The following is a 12,229-nucleotide window of genomic DNA, read 5'->3' as shown; positions in this document are numbered from 1 at the left end:
GTGATTCTGTGAAAATCTGAGTAATATAGGAAACTTTTGGCATTATGCCAAAAGACCTTTGAGGTGATGGAAGGTTTGAGAAAGAGTAAAAATATTGTAAATTATTAAGTTTCGTGATCTATTGTCACGGACGGCTCCTTTGGGATTTATCTCTGTTGTTGGTTTTGGTTAATTAATGAGCCACGATGTGACAAATATATTGCATATGTCAAAATGTGAAACTTAATTCTACTATGAACACTAATGAGTAATTTTGTATCAGTATTATTAATTAGACTATGTTTCAGAGGTGATGAAACATAAGCCTCTGAACAGTGTTCGTGTCGAAGCTTTCGCGTACTTTTTGTCCAATTTGGTTTTGGTGTCATATATATTTCTTCTCCAGAACTTTCATTACGTCTGTGTATCAATACGCCTTTTATTCTCTCCTCTGGTTGACCTTGTTCTTCAGCGCTTCTTGTACAGTCCTATTATTTTCAAAGGGCCTCATGAACACGTGGTGTGGTATGCAGTCATTTTTAATAAATGTAAATATGTGTGCCAATGAGGCTTGTCTTAAAAAGTTCTAAGCAGATATTAAAAATTATTTTTATTAAGCCCATATTTCTCTATTATGGTCTGATGTCATATTCTATTCCGAAATGTTATGTTTGCAATACTCGTAAACAAAGAAAATCGTCATAATTTACAGAAAACCTGGCTTGAAAATAAGTAAGTTACTGAAATGAATTCACTTTACAATAATATACAAATGTATTAAATATGGCTGCAGTCAGCAGAGCAGTCTAGTTTTAAAATGTTGTATTTTCAAGTGCACATAGACTAAAGAAGCTACATATTATTTAGCAGCTTAACAGAGCGACGTATGTATTTTTAAGCTACTTCAGACTACATTCCCTCACAATATCTGAGATAAAGATGTGAAACGGCCACACAGCTCCAGCAGAGGTTAAAAACACAACGTCTAACAGGAAAGCATTAATCTGTGAATCTGTGATTCTATACAAAGCTAAAATGTTGTCATGGGAGAGAGTGGTGAAAACAAGTTTGGCCAAACAAGTCGAGATGTAGATTAAACTCTCTAAAAACTTCGTTCATGAGCTACCTGACTTTCAATCTGGAAGTAATTTTAGTTCGCTCTCAAAAATCATTTTAATCTTCAGCTGTGTAGTTTACTCTGTATCTCTGACATGCCAAATGCAACACACTTACTGTTAAGGACCTTTTTAGGTCAGAGCAATGCGCCTTCAGTTAGTTCACTTGTTGCTGCAGGCTTTTTATTTATTTATTGATCATTTCATTATTTGGTGGGACGGTTAAGATTTTACAAGGTAGTTTCACTTTTCTTTGAAAGTTATACATTATGTGCACATATAGACGACCCATGAAGCCTTATTAGCATGTAATGTACATGAATTAAAGCAGAGCAAGCAAATGTCCCCAAAGAGTTCAAGATTTCAAGCGAGATTTGTTCTACTTTTCCAACCTTTATGAGTAGCTATGTGCTTTTTCCGATGCACTGACATTGTTTTGTCTTGCTGATAAGATCCAATTTTTTCCTTTTGAAGTTGAGAATAATACAACTAATTTTGAAAGCCACCGTAAACCCATTGAACAAAGTGAAGGCTGACAAAAAAAGAAGTTTCATGTTAGCATTGCCATGGAAAGCGCTGGAAATTTGAGGCGCTCGTGTGCAAGTGAGAGCTTCTACGTTCAGATATTTAATGAAAATTCTTCTTGCATTTTTTATTTTGTTACCTTAAATGATCATTGCATGCATGTCGAGTTAACCGCCATGTGGTTTCGTCGTAATCGCTGTGATCGCAAGTTTGAGATGTTGATGCATTAGTAAGAGAAGGATTTTTCAGCTCTGCATCACTGTAACTTATAACAACTGACCATTTATGATTACTCAGTCTGGTGGTTTGTCAGACTGTGGGCGTATTCATGGCTCTGAGCTACGCGGTGACATTTGGGGCTTCTCTGCGAGCACTCGGTGCAAACACTCATCACTGAGTCCTCAAAACCACTGGACAGACACCATGAGCTCATCTATTCCCCTCAAGGAAATTAGCATCATACCAATGCTTAAATGTCACCTTGCACAACATGGGAAGCAAGCAGTGATGAGAAGGGCTTCACCTACAAGTAATATCAAGAATGTTCGCATCAGCCCTTCCCCCCAACCCCATGCACACCTCACCCCCCTCTCACATCACACTCCTGCTATAGCAGCTGCTATCCCCTCACTGTCAGTTGAACAATCACCATCAGACTCCCACGGCAGACCCCATGCAATGCTGACTCACTGGGGTGTGTCTGAGCAGGATAGCAAAAAGGTGACTTCTGTGCACATCGGCGTAAAAAGCGACGGATTGTCACAAAAATGATGTTAAAGGTATTGATCAAATGCGTCTGTCGTGCAAGCGCACCTTTGATCCAGCTCCAAAAACAACTTAATTTTTATGAACAAAGGGGTTTCGTATTGTTGTTTTGTTGAATGAATCAAAGTGTTACCGAACTAAACAAGATGTTCACTCAGACTGCGAAGTGATTAAAGTCTAGGTTAATATGAGTCGGCTTACGTTACCGCACTGGCGGTATGTGAGCAGTTGACTTCACAGGAACCACTACCAAGATGACTGATCCGCGCTACAGGCATCAATAGCAAACTGTTACTGTACAGCCACAGAGCCTTTTCACAGTAATCTGGGTGAGCAGGACTACCCGTCAGTGTTGTGGTTTGGAAGAAGTGAACCAGAGGCTGGGGCTTGACACTTCTTTGTAATTTGTAGGTGAAGGAAGTGTGAGCACCGCCCACACCCCCACTGACTGTCAGGTGAGCTTCTGCTTGGGAACTGTGTCAGAGTTACCTATTAATTGATTTGATTGGATGTCCGATGCTTTTTAATTGCATTACATTGCGGAGAACTTAGATTTGCTTGTCATGCCTTTGTTAAGACATCAAAGAAACTGCATGCGCATGTGACAACAGCTGCCGTGCTGCATTACTCATCGCTCTACTTTAAGTTCAAAAGAAACTTTCCTCAGAAACTAGAGTCGCAAAAGATAGCTAAAGGCTCTTCAACCCTTTGTTGATGGCTGATTTTCTCCACCTAACCTCCTAAATTCATCAGATTAACCCTTTCATGCATAGTGGTCACGACAGTGGGCAGTTATCTAAAAGCTGTTTTCTTGTGCTTCTTTTAGTGGATTTTTATGTTATAAATGCACACAGACCACTGAAGTGGACACTAATGCATCATAAAATACACTATCAACTACTGGTCATCAACTGCAAATGCATGAAAATATTTTTGTTAAATCCAATATGGCCGACAGACAAAAAAAGCATGCCGACCGACCGACCCGGTCCCTCCTTCTGCTGTAGACGACCCTTGCAGGTAAAAAAAAAAAAATAATATTGTGACATCAGATAAGCCCTAAAGAACAATACCACTGATGTATTTTTCAAATAACAACTTAGTATATGGACAAAAGTTTCTTCCTACCTTGTTTTATGCCTTAAGAACATATTTTAAAAAATTGGGAAAAAATCCTGACACAAAGGATCATAATTCATGCATGAAAGGGTTAAGTACAGCATCATCAGTCCGCTGGGCGGTGGCTCTACTCCAGGCTCCCCATGGATGATGGAGCTTCCCATTCCCTAACCCAGGTACTATATGGAAAAACCACATTTCAGCCAAGACACTAAGATACTTGAACTCTTCCACTTGGAGCAAAGACTGACCTCCAAACAGAGGGATCAGTTCACCTTTTTAGTTCTAAAGATGTTAGAGGTTGCTCCATTCCCCCAAAATAAGTAAGCAAAAAAATAAATAAATACTTATTTGCTATGGTAGGTGGAAATTTGAGTATCCTTACTAGTAAAGTTAAATAACAGACTGAGAATCAATTAGTTACCTATTTATTTGTTTGGAAACATAGCCAGTACAATGTAAAACTGCTGAAATGATAAAAATCTGATTGATTTAACTGAAAGTGGGTTTTTAATAGCTTTTTCAATCAGCTTTATAGTCTACTGACTAATATTATCTTGCACCAGAATTTAATGAATTTTTTGGTAGTTTTTCGTCAGATTGGATACATTTTTATGACCTTTTCACAGTCTTGCATTGTGGATGTTTGACAACCCGTGTCTACAATGAGCAGAATAACAACACAGCTTGGCTAATATTATAAGTAAGACCCTTACATTTTCATTACGTTTTTGTTAATCGATTCTTTAATTACAGCTGGAAAATTCTTGGTTTTATATAGTTTTCTTAGGATTTTTATTTTACTGCTTCCGAATCCCTAAAACTATAACTCATGCCAATATTTCAAAACATTTGGGAACTTTTGTGGTAAAATAATTGTGTTTTGGGTCACAACCATTTACATTTTAAAGTAAACTTGAAATATTCACTACCACAAAATTTTAGATTTTAAAAATCCTTAACTTACATCATGATCTGTAGAATGTGAGCGTTACTGTCGTGGTGTAGACTTTGTAGACTGCTGCAAATGAACCGCCCTGTGGGAACAGTAAAGGAGACTTTATCAAATCGCTTGAAAGGTCTTTAAGAGTTCCTAGTAAATCTTATTTTACTTTTACTGAGATACGCCATCTTAGAAAATAAAATCTCGTTGATCAGAAACTACAATGCAAACAATAAAATGTAACTAAATGTTGCAAAGTTTGTTTGCATGGTGAAATATTTTAATGAAATTTTAACAAATATCTGATAAATTTACAAGCAAACAGTAGATTTGCTAGTAGATAGTAGCTTTTTAAATATGAAATATGTAAAAAGCATTCAGTCGGAACAGACTAGTATATTTTGATTACATTGTTCTCTTGTCTAATTAGCCCAAGCAATTGGCTGCATTGTAAGAAGCAATAATATGAAATTTTAAGTTACCGGGACACATTGTATAAACTGAACAAGGTAAAGTTCCTTTAGCCTTTCTTGAATCGAACTCCTTCCATAACTTAGCAAATTAATGTTTTTCTTTCTTTTTTTTTATTTTTGAGCTTTTTTCTTTTTCTTTGCTGTCGTTTAAAATAAGGTAACAGAATGATATTATCTCATGTAGCTTTTTCCTGACAAAGGAAGTGAGATACAATTTTGGCTTCACAGAATTGACACTGTGGCTTAAGGAGTCACTGAAACTCCATGCTGAAAACTGAGAATTTCTCTTATCTCAGACGTGGTCATGATTTTAATCTCTAAAAAGTTTTACTACCAAATGTTTTTACGTCAATATAACACAAACACCCACACACTAACACACTAAAGAACAGAAATAGATGTGCTTGTGCAACTACTTGGGCCAAGTCCTTTGCTACCTATCTGTATAGCCATTGCTAATTCCAGTTAAAACTGTATGTAAAAAAGCATGTTGTTTTTTTTTTTGTGTACTTTAGGTTTCTTTTTCCAAAGAAACCTAAAGTAGACTTGAAGTGGAAGAAGAGCTGATTTTCCAGTACGAGTAAGCCTGAAGGTTTCCCCCTACCCCCACTACTTGTACAGTTGAAACCAAAGATTTACATACACTGTATAAAAGGACATGTTTTTCTATGTGACATTAAAACACACTACACCTTTCCCATGTTGTCAGTGAAGATTACCAAATAATTTCATATTTTCTAAATGACAAAATAATGAAACTGACTTGTTGGAAAAAAAAAAAAAGTTTTATTCTTTTAACAAAGATTTTTAACTTTACATACACAAAGCTTTGTGTGCTTTTGATCAATTTGGGAAAGCCCATGTGATGATGTCATGGCCTTTAACACTTAATTCATGATATTTGAGTTAAACGGAGGAACACCTATGGATGAATTGGACACCGTTTCATCACTGGGTGTAATTTTTATATGCCTGGAGGCGCCACATCTGCTCAAATAAATATGCCAATTTAAGCACCATATAAATGTCCAAACATCTTGCCGAAGAACAACCAAGTCGATGTTTTGGAGTGGCCAACACCCCGGAAAAAAAGGTGGGTAGAATACAAAAGGTGAATGTGATCAAGCAGCATACACACCAGTTACATCAGAAATTACAACAAACTTTCTTTGAGAAGCTGGTGGAAGGATGACGAAACTATTTGACCCAAATTAATGTGGGCTTCTCGGGTTTTTTCTTATTATAAGACAGTTAGATGTTTAATTAACTTATAGATGTGGACTGAAGAATAATCGCACAAAGCTAATAATGATCTGAGGTTCGTTCTGCCTCCCTCGTCCTGTTGTTCACAAAATTAGCGTTTTTTGTTTTTGTTTTTCAGACATTTGTCAAGGTGGAAGTCACTGACACTTTCTACAGAGAGGTTAGGCCACAAATGATTGCCTAGGCACAGTGTGGTATCCAAGTATAATTACAGAAGGTTCAGTGGAAGGAAAAAGTGAAGCTGAAAAACATATAAGATTCATGTAATGTGAGCCAAAATTGATAAAAAAATAAACCCTTGAAATATATCACTTTAAGTTAATTAATATTATTCACTTTTTCGAACTGAATTAATACAATAATTTCATTTTAAAGTGATTTATTCCACAGAGATGCACCTGTGCTAAAAAAAAAAAAAAAAAAAAAAAAAAAAAAAAAAAAAAACACACACAGATGATTCTTAAGGGGTCATTCACCTTTATTACACTTTTAATGAACTCAACCAGTTTAAATTTGCCAGATTGTTTACAGTACAGTTACACAGGAACACTTTGCCAAATAAAGAAATCTGTCTCAAGAAGTCACGGAGCATGTCTTTGGTTAAAGGTCTCAATGAAAATGAAGAACAGCTCTTTCAGTAGTAGTAACAACATCCCAGTGAGTAAATTTACATCGTTTCACCAGGTGTAACAACAATTTAGTTGTGCTTAATGCCACTGCATGTCAATTACGATTCACATTTCCTCAGCATCATCTATTTTTTATTTTTTTGCATACATGCTTTTAATTACATGTGAATTGCGTGACCCTCAATCCAACTGATTGTTACATAATAAATAAAAAATACAGAATAGTTACATCCAAAACACAGCATTGTAAAAGGCAATAATGCAGCAATCAAAACCTCGATAACATAGTTTATACTTTTATTAGGGAGTAAGGGGACGGACCAACGAAGAAGAAGAAGAAGTCTAGAATCTGAATCAGGATGTTTAAGTACAAATGTGACTTGAGTAACTAGAGTATACACCATGTTGAGTTTTGCTAAATGCTGGTAGGAAACCTTCGGTGGTTTGGGAAACACAGGCAAGCTTATTCTCATCTATGGTTTCAGTAGTATCATTACAAGATCGACTGACTTAAACTGTGAACATACAATGTTTTCATTCACTAACGGAGCTGTACACTTTATACACGGGGCTGCGACTTCTCTTATCCTGTCATAACATGACCACAACCCGCTTTTTAACCCACCTAACGAGACAAACAAAATTATGGCAAACCTCAATTTCATTTTTTCTCTTTTCTTTCTGAAAACACACACACACACACACACGCACACACCCGCGCGCACACACAAATAAAAAGGAAAGCCCCTCCCCTCACTCAGCTTCTTCAGGAGCTTTATGTAAAACTGCCAGCAGACATAAACAAACATGGCATTGCTTGTGCTAAAACATATAATTAAAGCCTGATAAACTCCACAGTGTGACCTTTTCTAATCGAGGTGACCAGTAATAAATTTTAGAGGGTAGAGGAAAACAAAATGACACACTAAGCCGTAAACAGTTCGTCAGAATTTCAAGGGGCAATCCCTTTTCTTGACTCGCCTATTTAGGGTAGCAGGTTGATCATAAATATGAAAACTAGAATGAGTCATTCAGTTGAAAGCCTTTCTACGAGGAGACCTATATGAAGCTTCTACAGACTACTATAATCCAGTGTGATGAGTTTAAAGAGGTCAAATTGATGTATATATATATATATATATAGATAGATATATATTGGAAAAAAAACAAGAATATGACTACCATGGCAGAGTGTCTTTGTCTAGACTCTAGATGATACTTCATATGGTGACCCAATACCATAGTTGTGCCCTTTTTCTTTCTTTTTTTTTTTTTTTTTTACACTTTACTGCTCTGTGCAGGATTTATTTAGAATAATCCCTTTGCTCAAATGTGAAAATAAACAGGCTGCTACACAAAGTGATGACAAGGGCACCAGGGAAAGCATCCTTAAATGTGTCAAAGTGCGCTACCTACCGATGTTCACTACAAGGGGAGTGACGCATTAAAAGTAAAAGAGGGAGGAATCTCAACGTCTACCTCAAATACATTCAGAAAGTAGTTGCTGTGTCGTTGTCTTGTGCTGGTTTTTACAACAGTCCGTTTTCAATCAGCCATGTTAGGAAAATGTTTCTCCTTCTCATAACAGCACAATGTGTTTATTATTATTTCTTTATTTTATTTTTTTTAAACATATTATTTCCATTACACCGATGCAAATTAATCATAGAAATGCCTACATCTAGTAGCAGGTACTTACGTTATTTACAGTGTCCGTCTGGAACGTTTTGGACTCTTCGAAAGCAATGACAGGAACAACACAAATAAATACTGCAGCATCATACACCAAAAAGTTGTCATGCTTCCAGTAAACCAATAGACTTCAGAATATTCTGTTAGCACGGATCTTTTTGAAAGCCGAATAGTAAAACAAATAAACTGGCTAAATTATGTCTCGTGTGCATTCTTTTGAACAACCGGCACATACAGTGTTTCTGCGTTAATTTGTGTTTTTAAATCAAAGCCCGTTTGTCACATACATTCGTAAACTCCACATCTTTCCCTACCGTTGTCATAGTAACTCGTGGAGGTAAGTTTTCAGCTAGACTATCAGCTAGGCTGCCATTCACGCTCATCTACACAGATAAATCTAACCGTGGTTCAGCCTCAAGAAAGAAACTACTCATGAAAAATAAATACTAATAATAAAGCATTATGCACCATTCAAAATTCAGTTTCAAGGGAGGAGCAGTAGGTCAAGTCATGCCACAAGGATGAGATGGATGGTTTCTGCGTTTATGAAATGGTGTAGCTCTGCTTACCCAAAAAGGAATATTTGACTACAATAAGTAATATAGGATTGTGTTACATCTCATTAATCGCATTACGATGCGATTAACTGGCTATGGGAAAGGAACCTAGCACTTTATCATCAGTTAATTTAAATATGCAACACGTCATAGATCCATCACAGGAAGTGCATCTGGGACACCACTTTCAAGACGAGTGGGGAGACAGGTCGGAGGGGAGGGGGGTTTGGAGGGACAAAATGTGGTCAGGCATGACTTGCTGGTAGCATCCAGTGCTTCAGTTCATCTGCTCAAAGAACTTGTAGGTGGGGTTCTCGTAGCCGTGGTTTTGCATTTTGTTGAGCTGCCTTTCCTCCGGTGTCAACATGGGATCGACCTGCTGCCAAAAACAACAAGGGCTTGAGTTATAACATCGAAGGAACATATGCAAATAGAGCTCATGCCATTGACTAGGATAAAAACAAAGGTGTTCAAGTCATAGAAGGGAAAATACCAGTGAAAAAAAGGATGGAGGGAATTGATAGATTTCTCTACACAAACCGTGGAGACACTTGGCAAATCTATGCAGAAACCTTTAAATCGAAACGTCTTTAGATCACAACAGATTTACTCTTTAGCACACAGTCAGTCCATGCAGCAGGTCTGTAACAGTCAGATTTGAAGGTTTTATTATCTTTTTTACCTCCCTATAGCACACAGTAGTGTACAACAAATAAGATAATATCTGCCTAAAATGTCAGTCATTTTAACTCCAATGAAACCAAAGCCGATAATAACTTGTCAAAAATATCCTGTTTTTTTTAGATTTTTTTTGATAAAAACATTTAGTCATACATTCATTTCTTTACAAGACCAGGCACACGCAAACACCTGCGTTACATTCCCACCAAAGACTTTTTTTTTTTAAAAAGCTTTTGTGCAGTTTGTAATTAATAACCAGTATACCTTGCCAAGTCATCCTGGTAGTTTATTCATATATATGTGCGTTGCAGCACTCTCTCCTGAATAATGGTTTCAGGACCTATTTGTAATAGTACTTGTACTAAAATCAATTTGATCATACTGTTAACTAGCTTAGACATTTAAATTCACAATGTCATCATATATGATTAAACATAATTAATTAACTTCTGTGACGTGTTCTTACTAAGCTGCTCGCTCAACAGATTGCGCCAGATTTCAGGAAGAGGGCGGCGATTATGTGACCCACATTTGTAACAGTTAATTGCAAAATGTTGTTCTCACGCAAAATCATTACTGGAAAATTATTATATTATTGGTTACATTTTAAAGGGTCACAATTAGGTTGTTTTGTTTTTCTGACTTGTTGACAGTTCCTGACTAATGAAAATCAACAGCAGTCTGCTTTATTCAAATAGCATGTTGAACGGCAAAGACAACATGAAATCCTAGATCGCTCTTTAAAAATGTCAAGACACTCAACTTCAAAAAGTAAAACATAAAAGCTATTGAGTAAGTATGGCACTAGTAATTTTGTTTGTAAGCGAGACAGAAAAACAACAAAAGAAACCCCCAAATAATAACGCAGGGTTTTACCGAGTTGATGTTATCACCGGTCTATTTACCCCTAACAGGGACAAGTCTGAACAATCTTAGTTTGGTGAAACAGAAGGGCGTTTCTTTGGATGATCTAGTTGGCGTGGAATCGGTTCAAAATGCGATGAAGCTACTTTTATCTCAGACATTTTGCAGCTTGTCACTTTCACATCAAGCTGCTCTTCACATAAGTGTTTGTGGTTATCAATGCTGACGATGTGAGACTCTGTGGTTCGTTACTGATAATTTTCCATGTGAAACATGTTTTCACGCATGACTTGGTAGAGTATTTAATGCAAACCTATTATGGCGAAAGGACAACAAAAAGGAGCTATTTGGACGTTAGCTGCAGATTAACTGAGCTGAGTTAGATTGGCCTTTTAGTCTTTTTATCCAGACAAAGGAGCACAATGTACTGCAGGCAAGATGGTGACTTTTTATCTGCCAAATTATAACATTAAAACCCATGACAACAGCTTTTTTTATTTTACATTTATTCCTAAATTAAAGGTCTGGTTTGGGTCCTACCTCCACAATGCCATGGCTAATAGTGCCGTATGGCTTTCTGCGCACCAGAAGCAGGCTGATGACCATCACCATGGCGATGGCTACGGCCACCACCAGCAACCCAACCATGGCGCCACGGTTAAACGTGTCCAGGGCATCAGGTTGCTTTGGGAGGAAGCAATATTAAACAGCAAAGAGGTTTCAGTGCAGAATATGTCATTGTTATTGTAATTTATCACAATAAAATACAATTTTCCACATATCAAAATTCTTTCAAAGGCTTAGAAAACATTTGCAACACAAGCTCTTACCAGTTCGTCTCTTGCGATCTCATTGGGCTTGAGTACCTGTTTCAGCTCAGCAGAGGTGTTAATCTGCATTAACACAGAATATATAACAATAAAAAACTACGTAGGTGCATCTCAGTAAATCAAAGTACCATCAAAAGGTTCATTAGTCAATGTGACTTAGCTGATTCAGTTTCTAAGAAAATTAGAATATTTGGTAACACTTTATTTGAAGGGGGTTGAATAAGACTGATATGACACTGTCATAACACCTGTCATGAACATAAATAAGCCTTCATGAATATTTATGACTGTTGTCATAAAGCATCATTTAGTCAATTATGACACTTTTAATACAAAGTTGACATTATTCAAAATGTCTTTGTTATGACAACTTGACATGAACCAATAAATCATTACTGATATAAATTTGTTATAAAAGTATTACTGATTGCACTTTAAAAATTAGGTAACTTTATGTTATTAAAGGTAAAGTTTAAACAGTAATGATTTATTGGTTAATGTCAAGTTGTCATAACAAAGACATTTTTAATAATGTCAACTTCATATTAAAAGTGTCATAATTTACCGAATGACGCTTTATGACAACAGTCATAAATATTCATGAAGACTTATTGATGTTCATGGTGTTATGTCATGTTTATGACAGTGTCATGACAGTCTTATTCACCCCCCTTCAAATAAAGTGTTACCAAATATTTTATCATAACAGAAAAATATGTGTGTGATACTGTTTCACCCCCCCCCCCCCCCCCCCCCCCACACCCCATAAAAATCATCCACTTATTCTTTTTTTT

The 12,229-nt window shown here is 36.6% G+C and overlaps 1 protein-coding gene across 2 annotated transcripts in view; it reads right to left on the bottom strand.

Moving 5' to 3' along the window:
- Positions 1 to 9,277: 9,277 nt before the first annotated feature.
- Positions 9,278 to 12,229, bottom strand: part of aplp1 (amyloid beta (A4) precursor-like protein 1) — a 45,547-nt gene continuing 42,595 nt past the window's right edge. Inside the window, exons 15-17 of one of the 2 annotated variants that reach the window (XM_015029856.1) lie at positions 11,436 to 11,498; positions 11,146 to 11,289; positions 9,278 to 9,439 (exon numbers count right to left, since the gene is read on the bottom strand). In XM_015029856.1, coding sequence (XP_014885342.1) covers positions 9,338 to 9,439; positions 11,146 to 11,289; positions 11,436 to 11,498 — 309 coding nt within the window. In that variant the 3' untranslated portion in view covers positions 9,278 to 9,337. The remainder of the gene's footprint in view (positions 9,440 to 11,145; positions 11,290 to 11,435; positions 11,499 to 12,229) is intronic. The other variant, XM_015029857.1, reaches the window with a different exon arrangement.

Source organism: Poecilia latipinna, unplaced genomic scaffold (assembly GCF_001443285.1).
Source record: "Poecilia latipinna isolate Pla-1442-1.1 unplaced genomic scaffold, P_latipinna-1.0 Scaffold165, whole genome shotgun sequence".
Classification (NCBI taxonomy): Eukaryota; Metazoa; Chordata; class Actinopteri; order Cyprinodontiformes; family Poeciliidae; genus Poecilia; species Poecilia latipinna.
This window is presented reverse-complemented; position numbering and strand designations above follow the sequence as displayed.